The sequence below is a fragment of the Diceros bicornis genome, chromosome 4, assembly GCF_020826845.1.
Source record: "Diceros bicornis minor isolate mBicDic1 chromosome 4, mDicBic1.mat.cur, whole genome shotgun sequence".
NCBI lineage: Eukaryota > Metazoa > Chordata > Mammalia > Perissodactyla > Rhinocerotidae > Diceros > Diceros bicornis.
Genome location: NC_080743.1, coordinates 98,548,962 through 98,576,422, shown reverse-complemented (window position 1 = coordinate 98,576,422; position 27,461 = coordinate 98,548,962). Strand labels below are relative to the sequence as shown.

At 44.8% G+C, this 27,461-nt stretch overlaps 1 protein-coding gene across 1 annotated transcript; it reads right to left on the bottom strand.

The window, feature by feature from the left end:
• Positions 1-6,880: 6,880 nt before the first annotated feature.
• Positions 6,881-27,157, bottom strand: LOC131404943 (myelin protein zero-like protein 1). Its single transcript, XM_058540168.1, has 5 exons — positions 27,070-27,157; positions 24,259-24,472; positions 23,133-23,265; positions 20,555-20,657; positions 6,881-9,988 (listed from the first exon to the last, which is right to left on the bottom strand). The coding sequence occupies exons 2-5, from the start codon at positions 24,356-24,358 to the stop codon at positions 9,887-9,889; spliced, it is 438 nt and encodes a 145-aa protein (XP_058396151.1). The 5' UTR covers positions 24,359-24,472; positions 27,070-27,157; the 3' UTR covers positions 6,881-9,886.
• Positions 27,158-27,461: the final 304 nt, after the last annotated feature.

The window sequence follows — 27,461 nt, the reverse complement described above, 5'->3', positions numbered from 1 at the left end:
TGGAGCTTGTTTGTATGAGGAAACGGAAACAGAAAGCCCTGGTGGTTGTTAAGACTGGCTTTCTCCCCAAGGGGTCTGTTGGATTATATGAGGTATGATTCTAATTACATTAAGACTAGCTTCCACAACACGGGAGAATTCACTCGACAAACAATTAAATGAGCCTCTTTTTCTCCTCCCTTAAGACAACTGTGTTTTACGTTTCAAAACACAGTAAATTTAATTGTAGGGCTGGGCTTTATTTGAGAATGTTTGCTTGCTTTTTCAGTTCAACTTTTTAGAATTCAAGTTTTACATATGTGTCGCTGAATGTTAATTGTAGTTGAGATATACATAACAGCTGGAAAATCAAAACATGATTTAAGCTGTTAGAGAATATGCCACCCTCTTAACACACATTTCGCCAGTGTCACATTCAATTAAGAAATTCAAATCCAGTGCCACATTGGATTGCAAGTCCTCTTTGGGGTGAATTTGGTTAGAAGTGTGCACTTGGCCAGTCAGAAAGGACAGGTCAACAATTTACCTCCCAGAACTCCCTGAAGGTGAGTACTGAATGCATTATAACTATATCGTCCTGGTAAAGCCGTAATCATTACTCACCAGGATTGGGTGTGTGCCTACCTGGGAGATGCCCGTTTCTATGATAATCACCTACCGACTATTGCCTAATTTCCACCACCTTCCACATGGTCAGGGAAAGAGTTGTGACAACTACTTTGGGGTCATGTCAGTCTCCCTGACCCTTGCCCCACTTGTCTGACAGCAGAACCTGAAACAGCCAGTCTTGTATGAGCAATAGGCCACTGGGGCTGGCGGAGGAGGGGAGGGCAGTGCCGGCCAATCAGAAGCATAGTCAGTGCACGTGGAACAATGAGCTTCTGATGAGGGTGTGGCCAGGAAACCGGCTGTTAGACAAAACTGTCATTTCATGGGTCAGGTGTAGACAGATAGGGCACCTCTGCTGTCTGCAGAACAATGTCCAGGCCCCTTTGCTGTTTTCTGCACTCCTGAAAGATCTAGTCCCTAATCTAGGCTCTGGCTTTTCCTCAGCCTTGGAGGAAGCGGAGGTATGTGGACGGAGAAGTCTCGGTAGGAAGAAGGGTTACAGAGCTCAAGATGAGGGCAGCCGTCTGGGTTGAAGACAGGTGTTGGCGCTTAGAGGAAAGGGAGAAGGGCTGGGGCTAGGAATCAAGGTTCAGCTTGGGTCTATCTCTGAGTCAATCTTTTGAGCGAGGTTAGAAGCTTGAAGGCTTAAATAGTACCTCCTGCTGTTCGTCCTGGACGCTCTGTTCTTCTAGCTCACTGTCTTTATTTACCTCTTCTGCATCCTCTCACATGATTTCCCCATCAGCCATCAAACAGCAAATGCCTAGCACGTGAAGGGGCGCTAGGAAGATGCTGAGGGGAAACAAAAATATGTAGCGCGTGATCTCTAAAGCAGAGAAGCTTACAATTCAGAGGAAGACGTAATAGAAACAGATCACTAGATAATCAAGGATGTTTACATAGAAAATAAGGCATGTGAGTTTATAGGCACTAAGTGCCCTTATAGCTCAGAGGAAAAATTGCCTTGGCTAGAGCGGTCTGGCAAGCTCTCCTGACAGATAGCATCATCCCTTTAAGTTCGGAGTCTCTCCTTCTGTGGACTCTAAAACCTGATTTTACATAATGATGAAAAATTGGATGAAAACTGAAATCTATTAGAAGTGTCTAGAAGAGATAGGGAAACAATAATGGATATAATTGATCTTTAATTTACTTTTCATTTTTGGGTACTGATGAGTTTTCTTTAAGCAGAATGAAGTACACACTCTCCTTCCTTCAGGACACTCTGTCTTGATGTGTCTTTGGGGCCTGGTTCACCTCCCTGCTCTTTCACTCCTTCCTAGATGCTTCCACGCTTCCTCAGTGCCCCTCTCTGTTCATGGTCTATTCTTGACTGATTGAATTGGCCAAACAATCAATGACGGTACCATCGACATGCATGGAAAGTGCTCTAAAATGCATCTTTTCTCTAGGTCATAAACACCCCCAAAGTGTCATAAAACGTGTACAAGTGGGATGTAGTGTGGTATGGTAGAAAGAACATGAACTTTCAAATCCCACAGACCTGGGCTTTCCAGCTGTGTGACCCAAGGTGGATTAATCTCTCTCAACTTCAATTTCTGTGTCTATAAAATGAGGATCAGGCCTACATCACAGTGGTGTTTTGAGGATTAAATGAGGCAACCTATGTAAAATGCTTCACATAAAGAGGTCTCAATAAATTAAAATTACAATGTGATATGTGCCTATACAAAGCAAGTATTGTTACTCATTTTCTGCTGTGGCAGAACTTAAAGCAGAAGACTGTCTTCTGAAATAGAAATTTTCTATTGTCTTCTTATGGATGTTCATGAGAAAAACTCTCAGGTGTTCATTTTAGATGTCTTTGCCTCTTCGGCCCATGAGCAAATAATTTTCTTATTCTAGTTTCCCTTCTACATTTGTCATCTTACTCTCCAAATGTGTCTACTTTCCTTGCCTAGTAATCATAAACTTAATACTACCCAAGTTCTCAAATCACGTTATTTTTAAAACAATGGAATCTTAGCAATCATCTAATTCATTTTTCCACTCAGTATAAGAATCACACGGCAACCTCACAGGCAGGCAGCTGTAGGGCCTCTCACAAGGAAATTCAATAGTTCCTAAGACTGCTCGGTTCGAACTTTCATCCTCACCTTGTTTAAATTTGCCTCCCCGTGATTGCCAGCCATTGATCCTAGTAGATCCTTTTGGAGCAACAAAACATAAATCTAACCCACTTTCCACACAGTGTTCCAACTAAAGCAAAATAGTCTATACTGTGCCTGTGAGGAGGGTGTGGTATTGCCAAAATTGGTGGGCTGGAAGTAGGGTTGCTAGATAAAATGCAATGTTTGGGATATATTTATATTGAAAAATTATTCACTCTTTATTTAAACTCAAGATTTAACTGGCTATCCGATATTTTTATTTGCTAAATCTGGCAGTCTTTTTTTTTTTTTTTTAAAGATTTTACTTATTTATTCCCCCCCCCCAGAGCCCCAGTAGATAGTTGTATGTCATAGCTGCACATCCTTCCAGTTGCTGTATGTGGGACACGGCCCCAGCATGGCCGGAGAAGCGGTGCGTCAGCGCGCGCCCGGGATCTGAACCCGGGCCGCCAGCAGCGGAGCGCGGGCACTTAACCACCAAGCCACGGGGCCGGCCCTAAATCTGGCAGTCTTAAAGAGGTAGCCACAAATGTGTCAGCCACACAGCACTGGAGGGCAGGGCTGGAAAGCAAATGTGGGCCTATTCAACCTGCCAGACTTCCTCTTCCCCGATGTAGGAGGCTAGAAAAAAATCACAGCCATTGCTTATGTTGGGGAAGAGGGAGAATCCCCCCCGCCCTTTCCCTTAAGGTTCTTGTAGCTGGCCAAAGAATTAAAAAGGCAGGTTAGTAGGAGAAAATCAAACAAAGTTGAATAACATGTATACATGGGAGAAACTCAGAAAGAAAATTGAGCAACTTGGCCATCCTGACTAAGCTTAAGTATTTTCGGCTAAAGACAAAGGGGGTGTTGAGAGTAGTGGTTTGGGATTTCAGAGGGGAGAAAGACAATTTCCATGGAGAGGGAAATACAAATATTTGTCAGATGACTCTTTACTGGGCCACCTATAAGATAAGAATTTCCATAAGATGGGCTTGCTGGTGCCTTTCTTATCACATCTATTTTACATTATACTACAGCTATCATATGGGAGTAGCTCCTTCCTGGAATGGGCCTTCTATGTTAAATTCTTTTGGGCAGTTTGGGGGAGGAGGTCAAAGTTTCTTTCAGAGTCTTTTGTTCTTGAAACTAATCAAGGTAAAGAAACATATTTTGAGGTGGCCAATTCTGATGCCCCACACTTATATTCTGGAACCCTAAAGGCCGGCTCCACAAAGCCCCCAGTGAAGGACTGGATGGACAATCAAGTCCACACCCTGAGCCAAGAAGGGACAATAGTTGAACATCCTGTTTGCAAGAGGAAAGGGAAGCGGGAAGCAGCAGCTCCCCTGGGACTCAGAGCTTGAACGGTTTGCATTTCAATCCTTGTAAACACAGCCAGGTCTCCAGTAGGTGCTGGAGTTCCCTCCTGCCTTCTGCCTCCCATTGTTTTTCTTACAACCCAAGATTCAGTCAGACTTGAGAGCAGCAGTTCTCCTGCCAGCCCCTGATGGCCTTAGGAAGGACATGAGAAGGAGAGGGGCGCTCAATGGCCATCGTCATCACCCTCAGACATTGGACCCCATTTCCAAGGGACCAGGAGGACTTGTCTTGTCCTGTGCTGCTTTTCTGTGGTTTATATTTGGCATTTCTGTTTCTTTATTAGTTCACAAGGACAAATGACAATTACAGCACCACTTGTGATGGACAGAAAGAAGACAACTGGAAACAACATGAATGTCCAGAAATTCAGAAATGGTTTAAAATATTATGGAACACCTATACAAGAGAAGGCCCTGTAGGTGTTACTAACCAATGGCCTAGTTCTTTCTGCATTCACATGAAAGCTTCTCTGAGACAATGCTAAGAGAAGAAAGCAAACTGTTTTTGTTTGCTGAGGAAGATTTACCCTGAGCTAACATCCATGCCAGACTTCCTCTATTTTTAGTATGTGGGCCACCAGCACAGCATGGCCACTAACCGAGAAGTGTAGGTCCGCGCCCAGGAACCAAACAAGGCCACCGAATCGGATCACGCTGAACTTACCCACTAGGCCACTGGGGCTGGCCCAAACTGTTTTTATTTTTAAAACAGGCAAGACATCTTTACTGGCACCATGTTTGGATTCTGATTTAAAGAAACCATCTGTAAAATACTATTTTTGAGACAAGGGGAAATTTGAGTATGAACTGAGTATTGGATGAAATCAAGGAATTATTTGTTTAAATGGGTGTTTTAAAATGTTTCCCTTAAACATGACAGGACATTATGGTTATGTAGAAAAACGCCCGTATTTTTTAAAGATGCACACCAAAGAATATAGGGGTGAACTAACGTGATTTGGGGATTTGTTTTAAAAATACTTCAGAAAAGAGGAAAAAGAAAAAAGGGATGGATGAAGTCATTATTGAGGATGGGTATATGGAGGTTGATTTTACTCTTCTCTCTTCTTTTGCGCATGTTTGAAATTCTTCATAATGAAAAATCTTGAATATACAGGAAAAACGTGTGAGTGTGGAACCTGCCATAAAAGCAGCTGGTCGGTTCCCAACACCGGCTCTACCAGCGCTACAAATGCCTCTCTCCTCCTCTGCGAATGCTCCCTCAACTTCTGCAGCCAGTTGGGAGGTTTGAAAGCCACTGGTTCCTAAAGCCAGTTAGCACTGGAATCCCCCAGAGGGGTCAGAAGGGAGCCTGTGGCTTTAAGGGGGTCAGAGAGTATCCGAGGTTTCCTCTTAAGTACTTTGAGTCCAGCTCACTTGGGGCTGAAGGCGCCCTCAGAAACGACGAGTATGTGTTTGATTGGCACGTTCCCTGTGCAGCTTGGAAACCAGGGCCCCAGCAGAAGGAAATTCCCTAACACTTAGTTCTAAATTGGGAGGAACCAGAGACGAGAGAACCCACAGATTCCAGGATTGCTGCCCGTGTGTGCTGGGTGTCTCTGTTCTTTCTGCCACATCACACGTGATGGATGCAGTTCCTGTGAGAGTCACTCCCCCAGGTGACCCTGCAGCTCTAACTCTTTCTCTCCCACTCGAGGAAGCATCAAGTTATGCAGGCCAGGAGCTCGTCATTAATCCACGGTAACTCATAACATTAATAAATCTCTGGACAATTCAATGCTATATTAGTAAGACGTTATTTGTGACACAGCTCTCAACAGATTGTCACCATATTGTCTTCCAAACTGCGGTGAAGGCCCCTGGGCATCTGCGTGTCTCCCACCTTCACACCCAGCCCCTTCACTTCACCCCCACCCAGCTCCTCAGGCACAGGGAGAAAACTGCAGTTCAGGCACCCAGCACGTTTATCTGAGTAAGGACGAGGTTAGGCTGTGTGTGGTGAGAGAGGCCACAGGGTGCAGTGGTTCAGGACAGGCTTTGGATCAAACAGCGCCAGCCCCAGCCCCGCCTCTCTGGGCCTCATTAGCTGAGTGACCTTGGGCAAGTCATACACCCCTAAGCCTGACATCATCTTCTAAACACGGGCTAACTCGTAGTGCTATAGAGAGTAAGAAATGCGCAGTGCCTGGCACACACGAGTATTCAGCAGCTATTACTCATTACTATTATGTCACCTTCGGTCACCCCCACGCCACGGCAGGCTCCTTGTGGAGCTCTGTCTTGTTCATTCGGTTCCCTGTGCTCACAGTGCCTGGCACACGACGGTTCTCAACACAGGTTTGTGGAGCGGATGAAGCCATCCATCATCATCCAGTCAACATGTGCTGAGCACCTGCTAAGAGCCAGGTACTGTTCTTCGCACCAAGGACGGAGCAGTGACCACAACAGCAGAGTCCTGGCCTCTGGGAGCCTACGTTCCGGTGGGGAAAAGAGACACGCACAGAGTTTGAGAGCGGGAGAAAACAGAGCAGGATTAAGGGGGTTAGGGGCTGCCAGGGGTGTGGGTGACGTTGCTCCTTGGTATATCGACAACCGTCTGACAAGGTGACTTCTGAACAGAGACTTAGAGGAAGTGAGGGAGCAAACCGCACAGATACGTGCAGAAGGCGTGTCTGGGCAGAGAGAAGGCGGAGCAGAGGCCTGACGCAGCACGTGCTCAGTGTTCCTGAAGAACAAGAGGCCGGTGTGGCTGCAGTGGACGAATGAAAAGGCTTTTATCTCCTTTTCTACTTGATTAAAATTGAGCACACAACACAATTCAGTAATTGAAAAAGATGTATTAAAATATTCACGAAAGTACAACGAGTGAAAAAAACAAAAAATAGTAATGAACTTGATGGTTTTTCCTTAGCTGGATACATTTCCATTGAAAAACTACACATAATTTGGAATTTTAATCTCTAAGTAATCCCTTTTAGGTGCTCCCTTACGAAAACCACGTGTAATTTTAAGAGGTTGCAATAATAAGACACGGAAAGGGCAGCTCTGCCATTTGGAAGCAACCCCACTGTTGTCACCTGTGGCCAGGGACGGGAATGCTGGGACACGGGAAAGGGCCGAAAGATCCACAGGAGGCGGCGTGTAGAGGTTAGGAAGCAGCCCCGACCTTGAGGCGCTTGACCCCAGTGTGAGCAGCTTCTTTAGACGAGCCTGTCACAGACCCTGGACGGGTCTCTGGGAGCTGACTGCCCTTGCCCGGGGAGGAGGATGGTGAGGAGGGGGCGATTCTCCTCCAGAATGCCCAGTGGGACAGAGTCTGAGCTGTCTGGTTGGGTGCGGAGGCCATGCGGTCGCACAGGAAGGAGGCGGCATGGGGAAGGGGGGCGCCTAGAGGTGTCATTAGAGGGAGGGCTGGGCTGCAGCTCCAGGGGGCAGCTTCACAAACATAGGGTCCTCGGTCCTCACCCCGAGGGAGGAATTTGGACTCTTGCTATCAGGAGGTATCTGGAATGTATAGTTTATTCATAGGACCTGTTGAGAAAGGAGAAAAAGGAAAATGCCCCTTTTCTCAGTAAAAAACGACTGTAAGGAAACATTACACATATAAATGTACACACTTGCTCACTCGACCGTTTGTGTCTTTTCTACCTTAAAAGCGGTCTTGGTACAATTCTCGCAGTGGCAGACACTCACAAGAGTATCCTCATCTTGGCATCAGTTTGAAGAATGGTGACAATCCCAACATCCCCCCTCCCTCCCTAAGACATAAAAGAGGACTTCCAAAGGCTCCTGTAGTTTTCAACATAGATGCAGAAAAGTTTTAGGGTGCAAGGCAAAGTGGGGCACTTCGCGGAAATGTCTGGGGGCAAGCACTCTGCGTCCGCACTCGTGTGGGGCTGCGAGCGTGGGGAGAGTGAGACACGCCGAGCTGGCACGTTCCCCCACCCCACACGGAACACAGACCAGACGCTGCCCAGCTTCAGAAGACGGTGTGCGTGTGACTACAAAACCCGCGCCCTGTCTTACCTCTAAGCGGGCTGTAAGCTGGAGCGTTATGGCAGCAACAGCCAGCAGCTCCTCGGGGAAGAAAAGACCACACGCGTGGAGAGCTAGTTTTGAAGCCCATAGGCCCTTTCTCTATTTTACCACCTCACGCACACCTTTAAATCTAAATCCTGCTTGATTCCCTTTCTGAATTCTCTTAGAACTCAGCCTTCAAACTCCCTCACCAAGACGACAGAGGAGGAGAAGGAAAAGGAAGCAGCTCACAATGGCCCCCAAACTAAACGGGAGAAACACCGACGAGCACTACCCTTACGCACTCCCGCTTACCCAACACGTTCTGTGACCGTCTCGTCAGCATTCTTCCTGTAACTGTGGGCTTTCAGACCATTTCAAAGGGAAAAAATTCTTTAAAAAAAAATAATCCAGAAAATGGGGGAATGACAATATAAATAAGTGTTTAATGATCTTCACCATGCTATTCATTCCCAGTAAAAAATAAAAACTCATAGGTTTGAGATAGGGTGGGGGAAAGGCAAGGGGAGACAATGAGTTATTGTAAAGGATATCCAAATTGTCTAGATTTTTCCTTATCTCATTGTTTATCAATTCCACATAATGGGAGGGAAAAGTGGAAAACAACAACAATAAAAACAGGAACAGAGAGGAGATTCCCAAAGTAGAAGCACTAGCCCTACTTGCTAACTTAACAAATCCAGACCCTCTTCAACCTCAGAGGTCATGGAGGCACCATGAAGCTCTGGTGGAAGCATGCCTGAGGCTGCCTCTGGAAGCATGACTGATGCTTTATAAAGAAGATTCTCTAGAGAGAGCCCTGGGGTCCTGCAGGCTGGCTATCTAGAGATCCCACTTCTGCCCGCTTGGAAGGAAATGAAACTCCTCTCCGCCACCTGGCCGAGGCTCTTACAGCAAGCAGGAAGGACTTCGGCAAAGGATATAGCTAATACCTGTTCTCTCCAAATGGTACAGTACTCCTCAGGCACGGCCGGGGTGTTCTACTTCAACTACATATGTGGTCTTGATCTGAAAGCACCGAGAAAGAAGTGACCTCTGGCGTTTCTCCTGTGCCAATCTTGCCATGGCGCAGAAAGCCCAGGCAGGGCATCGGGATCCACTCGACGGCACTAACAACAAAATCTCACTACGATGAATCCACAAACTGAGATGATTAAGGGTGTAATATTAAAGTAAGTTCACACAACGTATAAAGCAAAAAACAGCCCTGTATTTTAGAGAGAAAAACATCAACAAAGACTTCTCAAACTGTCTTCAAGTGGCATAGCTAACAGATGTTTTCCAAAAACTACAACCGAATAGGCGGTGCTGACACTGGGTTACAGGCCAGCCTGGATGTGCTTCCGGCACAGTATCTCCATTCTCCAGCTACAATAAATGCTAAGACTGGTTAAGCCCTTCCACAAAAAGGCCATGTCTATAGGAATACTAAAAGATCTGCTACTGTCTCCATTAAGGCAAACCACATCTAAATGATGGTGATAGGAATGTTTCTGAGTTTTCCCAGCTGTAAATGACCCTGAACAAAAGTACAAAAAGAGCAAGACAATTTATATATACGTGGAATCACCCCATCTTTTCATCATGCAACACTGGCTCCTCACGTCGGGAAGATTAAATAGAATATTTATCCATATCCTTTATACACAGCTTTTTCCCCCTCTATGAATAAACATGTGCTGTCCTTGCCCAGGGTTCCAAGGCCACACGTGACTGGGCCACATTTTCTGCACAAGAGTCCAGTTTGGATTTGTTTCTTGCTTAGGATATGATCTGGGTCTTCTCTTAATTCTTCCGGATGTCCGCATACACCACAGACTCGGACTTGTTAATCTTGTCACTGTGATGCCCGCCAGAGTGGTCTAACTGCGCGTATATGACTGGGCCCTGGAGAAGAGAAGCAGAATTAGAGGTTTGGAAAAGCTGTGGTCCCGTTAGGTGCAGGTGTGGAAGCAATAATTAAAGCGATAATGTTAGGGTTCCAGAGCAGAGAGTTCCTCTTTTGAATGTCTTCAGGAAGACTTCTTAGGAACAATACGTCCAGGAATGACTTTAAAACAAGGTGGGTGTATGATGATAATTGTTAAAGCTGGTGCATGGGGATGTGTTACCTTGTTCTCTCTACTTCTGTATATGTTTGGAAATTTCCATAACAATATAATATTCCTTCTCAGGAGTTACTCTTAATATCTGTCACAGAATTCCTCAACCCTTGTAATTGGGATCAGAGTCTTAAGGGCTAAGATGGGCACTTCTACCAACCTGAGACCCACCGAAATCATAAGCTTCAGAATGATACATGTAAGAAACCAACATACTCAGTGCTGCCCAAAGATACAATCAATTTGAACCAGTCATTTTATATAAATAGGCACTTTAAAACATTTCAAATATTTTTCCACATACCTACTTATAATTCTTTTAGTCTGATCCTATCATAACCAATAAAAATACTGCTGCTTTGATATCTAAGATCAGATAACTGCTTTTCCTGTTTCAGAATGAAATTCAAAAGAAAAAAACAAAAAGCCACAATCTATAGAGATATAAAGAAAAACCCTCGATGGACTAAAGTAGGAGAGATCATTTCTTAGCCTCAGCAGGCAGGAAGAGTGCTGTCAGGGTCCCTCCAGGAGAGCAAGGGGAGGTTGGGCTGCCTGGGGCAGAGCGAGGCCTCTGACTCTTGGGAGAGGAGGTCTGAGCAGAGGCTGGAGGCTCAGACATCACGCAGGAGGTTGCACTTCATGCCCTTTACAGTCCCTTCCAACCTAGAGATTCTAAAACTGTAAACAACAACAACATAACCACCCAGGTTTCAAAAGAAAAGTTTAACACAACCCAAAGCCAACTTGTCTCGCAATCCAGGGACACTCTCCTTGGGAAGCCTAATATTGTGCTTAAGCTTTCAACTTTGAAATCACAAACTCAGTAGCCAAAGCATGTGGTTTACAATAAACATCTTACTCCCATCTAGGAGCCCCCACAACCCACATCCGTTAGTGTGTAACCGGGCTCCTGGTGCGTTCGGGCACCCCAACTTCCCAGGACAAACCCAGCTGTGAGGCTCCACAATGGTGCAGCTGGAGTGGGGTTAGAAGTTACCCCGAGGGCTGGACCCACCTGCTCTGTGGCAGATCCGCTGTCTGAATTCACGAGACTTTCTTCTTGAGGTGGCGGCACTGGTGAGCACCAGCCACGTGGCCTCAGGCATGGCTGTAAACCCCTAAGCCTCAGTCTCTGCCTTTCTAAAATGGCATTAATAAAGTATTACGCCTCTTAGAGTTGTTGTGAGAATTAAATGAGATGGTATCTACACATAACCGAAGCAGTGTCTGACAGATAGCACTCAATACGCATGTCATTATTGTCATGAACATCTTGTTCTGCAAATATACTTTAAAACACGCCAAGGTAACTGATCAAGTGAATCAAGCAGTCAGACTCAATGGGTCTGTCTTTGGTCTGTATGTCCATCCTGTGGAATATAACAGACCACATTGTTAATACTGGATCAAACAGACCCTCAGAAAGCTGCAAGTTAAATGTGAATTTAAAAGGAAAACAAAAAGAAGTTAATAAAAACACTTATTTTCTACTACTAGGAACAGAATGAAAACCAAGTGTTCTCTAGTAAGTTCATTGATCCCTGGTAACAGTCACATCCAAGAATAAGACAGACTCTGAAATTAAATTACATAACTTCCTAGATAATGAAACCTCATATCATAATTCCTGGAGACTCACTAGGAGTTTTGGGGTGTATTCACGGGGGAAGGAGTTTATACCATGTGACGGATTGTAAAAATGGCTACAGACTCTTTCCCTTGCAATAGAATGCTGCAGCTCTTCCCACCAAGAGTAAGAGCCCACTTCTCCACCCCTTGAATCTGGGCCGGTCTTGTGCCTTGCTTTGACCAAGAGAATGTGGCAGACGTCACGCTGTACAAGTTCCACACCTAGACCTCATTAGGCCTCACAGTTCCCACTCTCTTCCTGATCTTGGGACTCATACAGCCACCACCACCATGTGAAGAAGCCCAAGCTAACTGCTGGCTGGTGAGAGACACACGGCCCAGTTGCCTTCTGTCTCTCTGGCCAACAGCCTGCCAATTGATAGACTATGAGTGAGACCACTGCAGACTGTCCAGCCAACTGCAGATGCACAAGTGAGCCAGCAGAGATCAGCTGAACTGTCCCAGACCAGAAGATCCACAACTAACCCACAGAACCGGGAGCCAAATAAATGGAGGTTGTTTTAAGCCACTATGTTTTGAAGTGGTTTGTTACACAGCAAAGATAACTGATACACAATGTGAGTGGAAAAGAAAGACAACAGAGAAAGCAAAGAAGAAAAAAGAACACAGAATAATCTCTGAATCAGTCAGTAAATGTTAAAATGCCAGCAAGGTCTTTCATGTGAGACAGTATTGTCTTTGATGGCAAGAGAACACAACAATTTCTTGAAAGCAATTGGGACAACTGAAGAATAAAAAGAATTCCTTCCTGTTGATAGATTTGGCTTTCTTCAAATTGCTTTCCACTATCCGCTGTCCTCACTCTCTTTCCCCCGTAGAGTGTAATAAGGTCATAAAGTCAGAGATTGTGTTAATGAACCGCCTAGAGCAGTTCTCGGCAGGCTGTAGGTCTGGATGGAGGGATGGATGAAGTAACGGATCCAGAGGAATTCTGGGGTGTGAGTTGAGATCTAGGATCTGCTGATGGGTCTAGCTCAATCTAGAAAGCTCTCTGAAGTCTGGTCCTGGGGAATATTTGGAAGCTGAAGGTACCCTGGGCCTCTGTGGAACATGCCTCAGGACCTTGACTTTGAGGGCCAACGAAACCAGTCAGAACTTCAGGAGGATCCAGTGAACCAAGATCAACTTGGAAATGAACCTGCCGTTGCTAAGACATTCACTTTTGGGTATGCAACAATGAAAACACCACCACCACCGCCACCTACATTAACCTAGCTGTTTCTACTGTACATATTGGCACCCACCCTCCCTACCTTCTGCTTTTTGTTTTTGGTTTTGCCACAAAGAATTACAATAGTCAAGTGAAAAATTGCTCTGGATATATTTTTTTCCCAACTATTTACTACACAAATAGTCCATAACTACTGAAAATGTTTCAGGAAACTAATTGCTTGACCTAGGTCTATTTTTTCAGTTCCAATTAGAGATAAAAATGTCCCTGAATTCTACTTGAATGAAACTTATTCCAATATAAAAACGTACTGGTGAAGGCGTGGGGAGAGGGTCCGGGATGGGAGGGTTATGGAAGAACCAGGAGCAGCACTACCTGTAAACACATATTAATGACTCAGCAGCTGTTCCGGTCTGTCCTGAAGTACTTTCCACAGTGTCTGTAGCTGGTCCTTCGGGCCTCAGAGGAGTCCCTCCTGACCCCCCAGCATGGGGATCTCTAAGAGAGAACAGCTGCTCTCACCATGGCCTCACTGACTGTTCACAAAACACCTTTCTCAGTATTTATTTCACCGGTTTTTAAAGCCAAATACAGATGTGAAACGCGGCCATGTGTTCTGACTCCCTTTGAGATGAGACTCATACTGATGATCAGAACGGAGCTGACAAGAATTAGACAGGCAGGATGGAATCAGCACACGCTTTAGAGCCAGATAGATCTGGGTCTGACGCCAGCTCTGCCTCTAACTGCTGCCCTTGAGCGAGTGACTCAACCTAACTGGCCTCAGTTTCTTCAGGCGTAAAATAGGGACGATAAAAGAACTTCCCCTAGGGCTGTTGTGAGGACTAACTGAGACAATGCACACCACATATGTCTTCTCGAAACATCGCCACTTCTACATAATATGGCTGACAAATACATAGCCATTCCACTCAATCACTGTTCTCTAAAACACACCTGCCGTTTGCATACACAGCATTAACATTTCCAGAAAAGGATCTAGAAAACCAACTGTTCATAAAGCATATACCCAAAAATTATTTTAAACCAATGTCAGTCAAAACTAGGCTTTACAAAGAAAGATTTTACTTATATTTTCCCTAATGCCAGAATACTCCAAACTCTAGGTAGTGCCCACCTAACACCCTTCCCCACCCAACCCCCCACTCCGCTTTGCTGGAAGAACTCTAATCTGGCTCTGGTGTTCACTGCCCCTCTGCTCAGGAAATGACCTCACCCTCCCCCGCCCCCAGGGGTGAAGCCAGACAACTCCTGTCCCCTGCAGAGACTGGAAGAGGCACCAGCATGTGACCCACTCTGGCCAGTGGGGACTAGGAGGAGTTTGCTGGGGCGCTTCTGGTAAAGTTTCTCCTCGGTAACAAGAACTGCGTGGAGGAGATTCAGCGGTTCTCCCAGTTGCCCCTTTTCCCGTGCTGCCTGAAACCATGACAGCCATCTGGAGGCTGAGAGAAGGAGCCTGAGAACAAAGACAACATGCAAAGGATGAAAGACTAAGATGGAAAGAACTTGTGTCTTTAATGACACTGCTGGGCCACGGAACTAATGAACATAGAAGTACCCTGCTTGGGACCTCTTGTGACTTAATAAACCTCTTATTGTTAAAGTCACTTTTAGTCAAGTCTTCTGTTACTGAGTCTTCCAATTATAACAAAAATAGTGACCACAGACAGACGAGTAATACAGCAAACTTAACAACCTGCCTGGGCATTACGTTTCCCTTGTGTCAACTTCCTTCTTAGAGCGCTAGTCTTCTCTCTCTGTTCTGATAAAATAATGTGGAGTTATCTATTCCTCCAAATAGTTATGACTAATGCTATTAGATTCTCAGATGATGCCTGCAGGCAGGAAATGGGAGGCTCTGCTGATGAAGGAATATGTATGACAGAACCCTTGGAAGAAAGCGCCAAGGGAGAGTCTGCACATATTCCTACCACGTCCGCATTTCACAGATTTGACTGCTAATATGTGGACAGCAACTGCCTAAACCTGTCCTTATAAGGCACAGCATACCACGGACTCTTATAGTTGGAAATGGAAAGATGAGAAGGAGTTTAGAGGTCAACTTGCCCCAACCCATCATTTCAAAGATGAGGGAGCAGATGTTGAGGTTAAATAATTCTCCCCAAGTTAACACCGTTAGCTGGACCCCAGAGTCAATACTAGTTTGTAACACATCACTAATCCTTAAAACATTACCTTGGAGTTCATCTAAATATGAAGATATCCTCAAGGTTGTTTGTCAGATTATTAAAAAAAAGAAGTGTTTCTCAGGATATTAAAAAAAATTTCTCCCTATCATGGAAAAGCCTAAAAATGATCTGAACAACCCAGGAGACTCTGGGGTTCTTGAGGGCAGGAACTGGGTGTTCCCCATCCCTGCACTTCCCACGTCCAGCCTGCACTGCATGTGTGGTGAGCACGCAAACGCGTGTGGATGTGACCCCGAGAACATACAATGCAGCGATCAGATGGTAAAAGAACTGCTGTGCTTGGTTGTGCTCACCTTTGAAGGGTATTTGATCTCATCAATTCCCTAATAAGATGAACATATCGGGTCAAGGAAATTCTTCCTAAACAGTGAAAACCTCCGCCTCAGTTGGAACAAACTGAAGATACAGTACATTGTAAGGACTCCGGGGAGGACAACTTCCATAAAATAGTCTGGAGCTCTGAAAGAGAGTTATTCCGACTCATAAGCTGAAGGTAGCATGTGATGGCACAGGAGCATCCACTGGGATCACTGCTAATGCTCTACGGAGCTTGGGAACTTTGTGGAGTGTCTGGAGCAAATGTTTTAACCCTAGGAGAGCAGCTCCTGTTGTAAGTTGGCACGACCACAAAATGTAAACCTAAACAAAACAGAAATTGAAAGACAAATCTGCTAGGAGATCACACAGTCCACTCAAGTCTTGTGTTAACTGGCAAAGCATTTATAAGTTCCAGAAACAGGTAAGGCAGAAAATAGTTTTAACAACAATTACAACTGTAAAATAAAAGACACAGCACGACTTGATGAAAAATAATGGAGTGAGACAGAGGGTACTCCAGGTACATGTCACCTGAACAGAAACCCTGATTTGCAGCATGTTGGGGAGAAAAGAGGCCTTCAGGGGTCTGCACTGAGCACAGAGGAAGGAACCCAGGGCTCTCCCGTGAGGAACACTCCAATTTTACTCTCAATTGTAACACCACTCTGGTGTTATATCGCAAATACTGAAAATGACAATACGGATGGACACAGCGGTTGAATTACTTCTCACCAACGTCTAGAAAATGCCGAGTCAGGCCTGGGCCGAACCCTGGGGCTTACTCACAGGAGAGAGGAGCCAGTCTCTGACTCACGCACACTAGGGAGAGGTGGTGACGCTGCAAACGGGGTGGGCACGTCCTTACTGACAGTGAACCTCCCTCTCTCCTGCCTCTGTTCAACTCCCAAGCAGGAAATCAGAGGACTTCTCTCTGGAGAAATCGACTAAACCAAGAGAAAAGACCCTCAGCAACTGACACTTAGAGGCACCCCCGTGAAACCCAGCCGGCACTGTGTACAATCTGTGACACCCACGATCCAGTAAGTTCTATCTGTGCACAAAGAGCCTCTGATCAGATGAGAGTGCCGTAAATATGAATGGATAACCAAGGAGCATTGGGCATTTGAGGAAAGATTCTAAAATGAAAGACAAATTATAAGAGAAAAAAGGGAATTCAAAAGGAACAGAGCAAAATCAAGTAATAGAAGAAAACATAAAAATATCATACAAAACAGAAGAAAAAATATGCTCACAGAAATACGACAATGCATCCATGAAAACAAGTACATTATATTATAATCAGAGAAAAAGAAATAGCTCTTGAAAATTAAAAAAAAAAAAGATAGCAGAAATAAAATAGTCAATAAAAGTTGGAAGATAAAGTTGCAGAAATTTCCTAAAAAGCAGAACAAAAACTGCAAAATAGAAAAAAAAGAAAACTAAAGTATTGATCTAGGAGATGGTCAGTTCCTAACAGGAATTTCCAAAAGAGAGAACAGACAATAGAAGGAGGAAAATTTCCAAAGAATAATGGAAGAAAATATCCTAAAACTGAAGGACACAGTTTTTAGACCCAAGAGCCCACTGAACAGCCAGCACAATGAATAAAAAAGACCCACATTTCAGAACACGAGGGATATGAAATTTGAGAACACAAGGGATAAAACAGATTCTAAGAGAAAGGGAAGAAAACTGGCCCCACACGCAGGAGAATCAGAACACTATCAACTTCTTAGCTTCTTAGCATGGCAAGCTAGAAGAATCAGCAACGCCTCAAAATGCTGAAGAAAAATGATTTCCAACCTGGAAACCTACCCAACCAGATTATCAATCAATCTTGAGGGAGGAGAATAAAAACAATTTTAGACATGCTAAAAACAAATGTATTATCTTACAGTTTGAAGGTCAGAAGTCTGAAATGGGGCTCACTGGGCTAAAATCAAGGTATCAGCAGGGCTGCGTTCCTTCTGGGGGCTCCAGGGAGAATCCGCTTGTCTTTTCCAGCTTATGGAAGCTGCCTGCATTCCTTGGCTCATGACCCCTTCCTCTATCTTCAAATCTCTCTCTGACTCTGACCCTCCTGCCTTCCTCTTACAAGGACCTTTAAGGTTACAGTGGGCCCACACGGATAATCCAAGGAAATCTCCCCATCTCAAGATCCTTAATCTTAACATTAAGGCTGCAAAGTCCCTTTTGACAGGTAAGGTTACATATTCCACAGGTTCCAGGGATTAGGATGTAGTCTGCTTTGGAAGTTATTAATCCACCTAGCCTACAAAGTCTCAAAACTTTTATTTCCTGTGCATCTTTTCTTAAGAAGTTATGAAGGATACATTCCACTATAATATTAGCTCCATGAAAAACAAAAAAATTGTACAAGAAAGCAAATGTCTGCGGTACAATGGTGAAAAAGATAAATACATGTAGCACTGAAAAATAACCACCTAACTACAGTGAGATAACAATACTGGGATGAGGCATGTGTGTATATACGTGTATATACTTGTATGGTGAGAAGAAGGGCTGGGGGGGAAGAGAACTAAATTCTCATATTCCATAACATGGAGTTAATAGATAATATCTAAAACTGAAAAATCTAGAAGTAGCAATACAATAAAGTTGTTTAGAAATATGAAGATAAACACCAGAGGAAATGGCTAGAAGAATGCAAAAGTGTTTAGCTATTATTTCTTTAAATTTTTTTTCTCACTCCCCTCTCTTTTCCTTCTCAGATTCCAATCAGATTGCTTGATATTGTCCACTGGCTTACTACTACAGCTCTGTTCATTTTCCCCAATCTTTCTCTTCATGCTTCATTTTGGATGGTTTCCATTGCTATGCCTTCATGTTACTGATCTTCTCTTCTGTAGTGTCTAATCTATTGTATATGCCATCTAATTTTTTTTCAGTTCTAAAAGTTCCATTTTGGTCTTTTTTATACTTCTATTTCTCTCCTCATTATGTCAAGCTTTCCTAACATCTTTAAGTTTACTTATAAGATTTATAATACTTATTTTAAGGTCCTTGTCTATGAATTCCATCATCTCTGTCATTTCTGGCTTTGTTTCTATTGGTTGATTTTTGCCTGGTCATGTGTTTTATTTTCCTGCTTCTTTGTATGCATTGTAATTTTTTATTGCTGCCAGATATTGTAAATTTTAATTGTTGAGTACTAAATTTTGTTGTATTCTTGTAAAGAGTGCTGGACTTTGCTCTGGCATGCAGCTAAAATACTTTCAGATTAGTCTGCTTCTTTAAAGGCTTCCTTTATGCTTTGCTATGGAGGGTCCACGGTATCCATACTCGGGTGCTAACAGCCCTACTACTGAGGCGTGACATTTCTGGGGACTCCCACCAATACCCCGCATATTATGAGGTCTCTCCACTCCGGCCTTTAGGAACTCACACTATCCCCAGCCCTGTGTGGGCTCCAGGCACTGTACAACCTGCCGCTTTACAGGTGGTTCTTTCTCCATCACAGGAAGTTGCTCCCACGCATGCACAAATCCGCACTCAGCAAAGGCTCAAGGGACCCCACTCCCGATCTCTGAAGCTTTCTCTCTCTGTGCAGTTTCTTCTTCTCTGTGACTCTGTCTCATAAATCCTAGCCACCTCGGCCTCCCCAAACTCCAACTTCTGCCTCCTCAATTCACGAGACAACTGAGCTCTCTTTCTGTTGCCCCTCCCGCACCACAGTCTGGAAACGCCTCGAGGCAGTAAGCTGGGACAATCACAGGGCTCACCTTATTTGTTTCCTTTCTCCCAAGGACCACAGTGCTGCACAACCTGTTTTGCAATGTCCAAAAACCATGGTTTCTTTTTTACTTTTCTAGTTTGTTTTCAACAGGTGAGCAACTCCCATAGCACTTCAAGGGTAGAAGAAACAGTTTCCAAGGCTTCCTTAGCTGTTAGGCTTGTCTGCAACTCTCAGGCCTTTGTTCACAACCCTATTCCCATTCACAGCGCACATCAGCTAACACGAGGCACCTCAGGTATACCATATGATCCGAGAGAGACAGACAGACAGACCAGGAATAAGTAACAAGACTGATGCTGTGATAGGTCATGTGCTCTCCAGAAACAGGAGTTCTAACCCCACTTCTGTCACTAACTGCCTACGTGCTTTTAGTAATTTAACATCACAGTGCCTCAGTTTCCCCACCACATTTGACAACTGTGGAATTAGACTATGGGTACTTCTTCTACAAAACACTGTTATTATTTTCTTTACTTCCTCTTAAATCCACCCCCCACCCACCCTTAAACACCTCCTCAGGACAAAGCTATAGCTACCCAAATTCCTGATAATGCTTCCTACCCCAGAAGAATGGAATTTCTGCCATGCCACAATCATAGTTACAATAGCATAGCCCAAACACAATCTTACCCACAATGCTACATTCTGTGCCAAGTTCCAAATAAAAGTGATTTGTCTTTTCTACAAAAACTAGAAACCAAAGCCTTTTCTCATTCATCAAGCCTACTAATTATTCAGATAAATGCTTACTTTCCATTTCTTCTAAAAAATTCATACAACATAATTTTTCTCTTTTATTTTCAATACCAAGAATATCAACTTTTTCCTGCTAATTCCTTGTCTTATAGAGCACCTCAATACAGATTCTAGTTCACTAGATTTATTTCCTTGCACAACTAAGGAAGAATCTTTTACACCTGACACAGCCATTTCCTAATTCCACTTGGGCCCGAGGAGCCACCTTATTAGTTAACAATCTGTTAGCGGTAGTTTGGTGGAAATCTTTCCTCAGGTCAGATTCTTCTCCATATATTCACCTGTAGTCCTCCTAAACCAGCTCTTAATTCCCCTCTCCCTTCTTGCTCTGTCTCTCTGTTTCTGTCTGTCTGTCTCACTCTCTTTCTGTCTCACGGTTCAGTATTCCTTCCTGCACCCAGGAGAGTGACAGAGCACCAAACTGTAGAGCACGGTACTGTGGCCAGAACTGCAATCAGCCGTTACCTGGTGAGATCCAGAAGGCAGGCTCTTTACTAGACCCTCTGTGTCGAAGGGGGACTTCCGTGGAGCCTGCTTAACTGGAGACACACTCTCTGATGTGCTGCAGCTGATGAGTTGGCAAGTGGGAGAACAAATGTAAAAAAAAAAAAAAAATTAAAATTTTTTCTATGAAAATATAGAAATGCAAGTGATGACAAGATGAAGCAGTAGACGTGTAAAAACAAAACAACAAAACAACGGGTATCAAAACGCTCACATATCTTGAAACTACTTTTTATCCCTGACACGTTCTTCCAAGTCAATGAACCTGCTACGGGGGGAGGGACAGAAACCAGTGTGGGGTAAGCTCTTTGCCCCAGTTTACAGCAATGCTGTCTGCTGAGGGGGACTCCGGCTACAATAATACATCTATCCTTTTGCTCCTTTGCCTTTTTCCCCTGCCATCAAACCTCTTTTGGGATAAAGGTTTAAAGGAGCAAGTCATACCTTCTTAATGGCAATTTGCTTTCGTAATTACCAAAAGCAACCCTCTTCTGAACGTATTTCAAAAATTACAGACACATCCAGACTCGCAAGCTTGGCTCGCCTCACTCTTTCCACTCCCTGGCTCTCCATATTTTATTTCCCCACCAATACCACAACCAAACCAAAGAAAACCCAGGAAGTCAGGAATGGTAAGAAACTGTGGAAGCCACATCACACAGGCTGAATGTTTTCAGGGGCACAGGGGTCTTCAACAACAAGCCCTATCTCATAAATAAACCAGGGAACGTGAATGCCAGGATTCCCTAATGAAATGGGTCATCAGCAGAGCTTAAATCCTTTATAACGTATTTTTGAAAAAAATCTTAGGAGTTTGGAGAGGATCACATTTAAAATGTCGTTACTAAGACCAAATCATAACATGCATTCTGCAAACTGTGTCTTCTCTGAAATGGGAGGCTATATGCCCCAAGCCAAAATGGTCTGAATATTCTAACACAAAGAGGGTCTCAATCACCAGTAATACAATTCACTTATGAAAAAGGAAAACTAAAATACACACACACACAAAGGCATTTTACATGAAGAACATATATGGTCAGATGATCATACAACCTCTAGGTAAACTGACAACCCAATTTCATTGGGATGGTATGCTCGACGTGTTTCTAATTGCAGACACATGACATATTTGTGGACAAACCACAACAGCTGTTGGGTTAGCTCAGAGCTAGCTGGTTAGTTGTCAACAAGGGAGACGGGCTGAATACATACACATGAATATTAACAGCAACGGGCGATGTGATTAGTTACCATGTGTCTAGTGGGAGTGGAGGAGGAGACCCAGCCCTGTTACAGTCCCAATGTGTCGTCTATGTCAGCTTTCCTTAAGAAGCGGAAGATAAGCAGGATCTGATCCCGGCACACCAAGGTAGAAAAGGCAGGGGAGGGAAAAAAACCAAAGTAAGAAGAACAGCAGCATTCACGATGCCATGCAGGATTGGAAGGCAGGCTTTCTTGCCCCTTTACTAACCCCAAAGCAAGAACTACAGAGACTGGCATGTCACCACTCTGGATTAGTCTCATGTTGAAAACCAACACTCCAGTTATATTTCATCATGAAACACTCACCATGCAAGGGGGTAGATACAGTCAGCAGAACAGAAGCATTCCAAGCAAGTAATATGTGAGTTTGAACTCGTTAAAACACAGCGCTCCTAAACACTAGAGCAGCAGATCCCAAAGAGAGAGGTTCCCACCGTCCACCAGCAAGGGCGTCCCGAGCATGCAATCCTCCCAGATCACAGCCCTTCGGGATGGGCAGGTGAGCCGTGCACCCGGGCCACAGCTCGTGCTACCTCGCCTGCGTCCAGCCTTTACTCTGTCTTACCACACGAGTTCTACAGAGCTTACATGGTCAGCTCTCCAGCTGGAGTGGGGAAGAGAAGGTCTTTCCATTAGACACAACACCCAGGCTCAAGTGTGTGCTCTCTGAGAAGCCATCAACAAAAGGAATTCTACTTTTCGTTATTGCTGGTATATTTTGGTGTTTAACTCTTATTACCCCAGCTTGGATGAGGCCAGCCATGCATTTGAGAAGGGTCAAAGCAATAATATGGATCACAAAACTACAGAAAGGAAAAGCCCTGCATCCTTGCATCGGGTGGGGGTTGTTTACTAGCACAACTCTTCTTGAGTAGAGTTTGGTATTTGCCCAACTGGAAATAAGAGCCTTATGAGATTATTGCCAAGAGATGAAAATTAACCTCTTGAATTGGGTAAGTGATGGCTCTGGCTTAATAATACTAATTGCAGAGTGGACGGTACTGACACACACGGCAGACTGCTGAGCAGTTCATGTCAGCAAACCCGAGAAAGAAACTGTACAACAGGGATGAGTGTCACAGTCCACATTTAATAGCAGCCACTGATCACTGCTTGCCGATGTCAGAACTCCTCCAAAGGAGACGGCCCGATTCTGGCACGAAAGCAAACAGTAGCTAATTCTTCACAATTCTTTCTCCATAAAAAATGCAGACGTTTTTATAAACCCTGATTCCTGTCCTCCAACCCTTCCCTAAAAAGCAGTGTTTCTTACCCAGTGTAATCCCGTTTGGAGTTTTTCCTTCTATAGAGGACAGCCAGAATCATGCTGATGAGCAGAGTGAGGCCTAGGACCACGGCAGTAACTATCCCCACCACCACCCAAACCGGAAACACGGGCAAGATCTCTGGAGAGAAAGAACGAAATAGTGTTAAGGTACATTGCTAACAGAGAGAAGAAATGGACTTCTATTAAATGAATAAGCAAGTGTCTTCCTTTAGTAGTTATGACACCCTCTTTTATTATCCAAATTATGAGATCCTGGTATCTAAGTGATGACATACAAATATTAGCTGATAAAGAATGAACTACAGGGCCGGCCCCGTGGCTTAGTGGTTGAGTGCGCGGCTCCGCTGCTGGCGGCCCGGGTTCGGATCCCAGGCGCGCACCGACGCACTGCATCTCCGGCCATGCTGAGGCCGCGTCCCACATACAGCAACTAGAAGGATGTGCAACTATGACACACAACTATCTACTGGGGCTTTGGGGGAAAAATAAAAAAACAAATAAAATTAGAGTTCCAGTGGCCTGTGCTATGGATTTAAAAAAAAAAAGAATGAACTACAGAACTAAGCATTTCTACACACACAATCCCTCTCGATGCTCTAAAATCAAAGAAAAACTGGGGATGTGAATTTACCTCAATCTACCCTCCAACAAAGCAGACTTTGTCTCAAAATGAGACACCAGAACCTGCATTTCCTGCTTATTCTCACAAAAGGGAAGAAATAGCTGTACTGTTTGTGCAAATGTTAAAACTTTCTCCTGGAGAATATCGAAACACATTAGTCTCCTTCTTTCCCACTGCCTGCCTCCTCTAACCATACTGAATTTGGTCTTACTTTTAATTAACATCGAAAAATTAATGCTCCTGACATGAGATCAACAGGCTTCAGACAGCAGGTACATAAATGGAGAAATCGGCTGCTCTGGTTGGAATGAGCAGCAGCTCCCCGCCCCCTAGGCAGGTTTCGTAGAGCCACAGGTCCACGGAAACAGGGAGCATAACCGTGTGGCAAAACTCTCCTTTCAAACACACTGGAAACGTAACTCTTGTTCTCCAACTAAACACGAGACAAAGGGCACTGGGTCGTTACTGCAGAAATGCTCGAGGAAGTACCTTTCTCTACAACGTAGAGCCGAATGTGCCCCGGCTGGACAACAATGTCAGGAGGGTTTTTGACGTCACAGATATAGGTGCCGTTGTGTATAAACTGCATATTTTCTATGTTGATTGATGCATCTTTCTTGTCGAGGTCTCCAGCCCAGCTGATTCTGTCCTTAAATGGTGGATAATTCCCAGGATACACTTGCCCGTGGGAGTAGTGGAAAAACTGCAATTAGAAAAAAAGAACACGTGAGCTATTCTCAGAGGCAGAAGTTCTAGACTCTGTGACAGCCATGCTGTGAAAAGTTCTTTTAAAAAAGACTTCATACAGGGGCCGACCCGGTGGCGCAAGAGCTTGGGTGCGCGCGCTCCGCTGCGGCGGCCCGGGGTTCGCTGGTTCGGATCCCGGGCGCGCACCGACGCACTGCTTGGTAGGCCATGCTGTGGCGGCGTCCCATGTAGAGTGGAGGAAGATGGGCATCGATGTTAGCCCAGGGCCGTCTTCCTCAGCAAAAAAAAAAAAAGAGGAGGATTGGCGGATGTTAGCTCAGGGCTGATCTCCTCACAAAAAAAAAAAAAAAAAAAAAAAAGACTTCATACAGAAAGAAATACATCTCATTACAAATCTCAAGCTATGGAGCCTGAGCCGGACAGAGGTTTAGAAATCAGGGGGTTTGATCCTGTTTCAGTTGAAGAAATAAACACGTCTATCATCTCTAATCCCCTCAATCTCCCAGTGATGAAGTGATTACCACCCACGTTTTTATAAATAAGGAAATGGAGACCCAGAGAAGCCATCTGCCCGAGGTCACAACGGTAACAGGTGGTGGATCCAGAATCCAAGTCAACCATCTGACGCTTCAAAGCCAATGCTCTTGTGACGACACCGCGATTGAGCCAGTGAAGCCAAAGGTTTCCGTCTCAATTCACAAAGCGCACCATGAAGACACACGAACACGTGGAGAAAAAGAAGCCCACATAGCACAGATCATGGGTTTCATCATGGGATGATGGGTTTCTCCCTCTTACTTATTGCTTTCTTATGGAAAAGTCATGGGTATGTGAGAGGAACAAAACCCAGACAAGCCAAAATGTTCTCGCCTGTCTTTGAAGGTTCAGCCTTTAGCCCCTTCCTCTTTCCGCTCTCACTCACCCCAGACCTGCCTTTAGCAAAGGAACTCATTTCTCAAAGTAACCGTCAAACCCAGCACCCTGGTGGCAAGGCAAAGCCTAGTCGGCGGGATCGATCCTGACACTTGGCTTTGATCCAAGCAGCTCTGCTGGAGTCTTGATGTCTCTGTTCTTATTCACGGATGGGGTGAGAGTGGGCTTAGGGGCAGAAATCAGCATTTGTCAACCACTGAGGTCCACTGGCAATTCAAATAGAACATTTTTGGAACCCTCTGTGCACGTTGAAAACCCCTGTGCAATCTCATCCATTCCTAGGATTTAATGACCATCTATATTTTCTTAACTCCCAACTTCTTTCTCCATCCATAGTGTCTCCTGAGCTCTAGACTCCTCACCCCACTGCTGGCTCACTGTACCACCCCGCTGCCCCTGCCCTCCCCGTTTGTCACTCTCTCCTGTAAACTTCATCTTCGACCTGTGTATCTCATCTTGACTGAGGGATACGTTCCAGTCTCCCAAACCAGAAATCCTGGCGTTATCCTTGATTCCTCTATCTTCCCCCCGATGCAATTAATCGCCCAATCCTGTCAATTCTGCCTCTTACCTTCTCTCAGTGCTCTCTTCTCTCTCTTCAGTTCCCACTGATAATACCTGATTTTATACCCTCATTATCTTGGACTGTGGCCTCTCAATTGGTCTGTCTGACTCCAGCCTCAACCTCCTCTAATCCATCCTCCACAATGTCTAAATGATCATTGAAAAACAATAATAATAATAATAATCAGCACTTATCAAATATATACCCTGCGCTTAATATAACTTAAATGTATGCTAAGAACCATGAAGGGTCTGAGATTTGATCCTCGCTGCAAGCTAAGTTCGTCTGCCACAGGTTTGCAGGTGCTGGCAGAAGACAGAAGACTCCTGTGAAGTCTTTGCTCCTACGAAGACTTAGAGACAAAGGACCTTATTCTTTACAACACAGCAAGCAGCATGTTTTTATCTGGGGCCATTGCTTCCCCACCACCCCTGGACCCCCTCAAATCCCACAGGGACAGTACGGAGGGGCTTAGGCAGAGGCTGTGCATGCAGAGGCTTTGCATCACAGCTGAGGAGTCCCAAGCTTAGGGGACCCAAATCCTTTGTAATGTGCAGGGAGCCTGTCTGACCTCTGCCCCACAGGGAGGTATTATCTTTACCATACTGGACAGTAAGCAAACCTGTTCTCTGCTCCAGGGGAGACACCATCTCTGTCTTCCAAGGCTAGTCACTGCACAAGAAAGGCAGCCAGCGCGTCTGTTTACAGGCTGTGCAGAATGTGAAACACCCATGGAAAACAGTGCTCTGATGTTCGTAACCACTGTGTAAGGTGAGATGCACCTGCCAGATATTCCACAATGAGGAAAGTGAGGCTCAGAGGACTTTAGTGACCTGCTCAAGGTCACAGGTCTTAGAGAACGAATTCAAACCCAGCTCTGATTTCAAAGCTTGGGCTATTTCCATTATTTAATGCCTCTCATGTCTGATCGTATCTCACCTGCTCAAAACTCTATTCTCTATTCTTCACCAGGAAATAGACCATAAACTCTTAGCAAGCAAGTCCTTCTGTCACCTGGTCTCTGTCTTCCTTTCCCACCTCATCCACAAATACTCCCTGCCTTGCGTTTCTGAACCAGCAACGCAGACCCTCACCACGTCGTTTCCCACCACTGTGTCTCCGCGCACACTGCTCCCTCAGTCGGTCTCCCTCACCAGCCTGGGTGCCCTTGGAGGCGGGGTCTGCGCTGTGTTCAGAACCCTGTGCTCCTCAGCACATCGCAGGAACTACGTCTGTCTGCTGAACTGAACCGATGAGTAATGCTTTGGTCAAACCGGCAAGAAACAGGGAAACGAAACAGTAAGAAAATTCACAAAAAAGACTAGATCTCCTTATCGACCAATATTGATTGAGTGCAAGCCACCGCGCTACAGCCACGAGGGACCTCCAAGATGTGAGATAGGTCTCTCCCCTGAAAATGCTCACATTCAAGATGAAGAAGAGAAAAACTGTCACAGCCAGGGACTCCACATCATAGGAGTGGCCC

Excerpts from the sequence above, each read along its gene's own strand:
- LOC131404943 (XM_058540168.1), bottom strand. The coding sequence starts at position 24,358 with ATGCAGTTTATACACAACGGCACCTATATCTGTGACGTCAAAAACCCT. Across the intron at positions 23,266-24,258 it reads GCTCTACGTTGTAGAGAAAG|AGATCTTGCCCGTGTTTCCG; the intron begins GTACTTCCTCGA and ends CTTTCTCTCCAG. Across the intron at positions 20,658-23,132 it reads TCCAAACGGGATTACACTGG|CTGCAGCACATCAGAGAGTG; the intron begins GTAAGAAACACT and ends CCAACTCATCAG.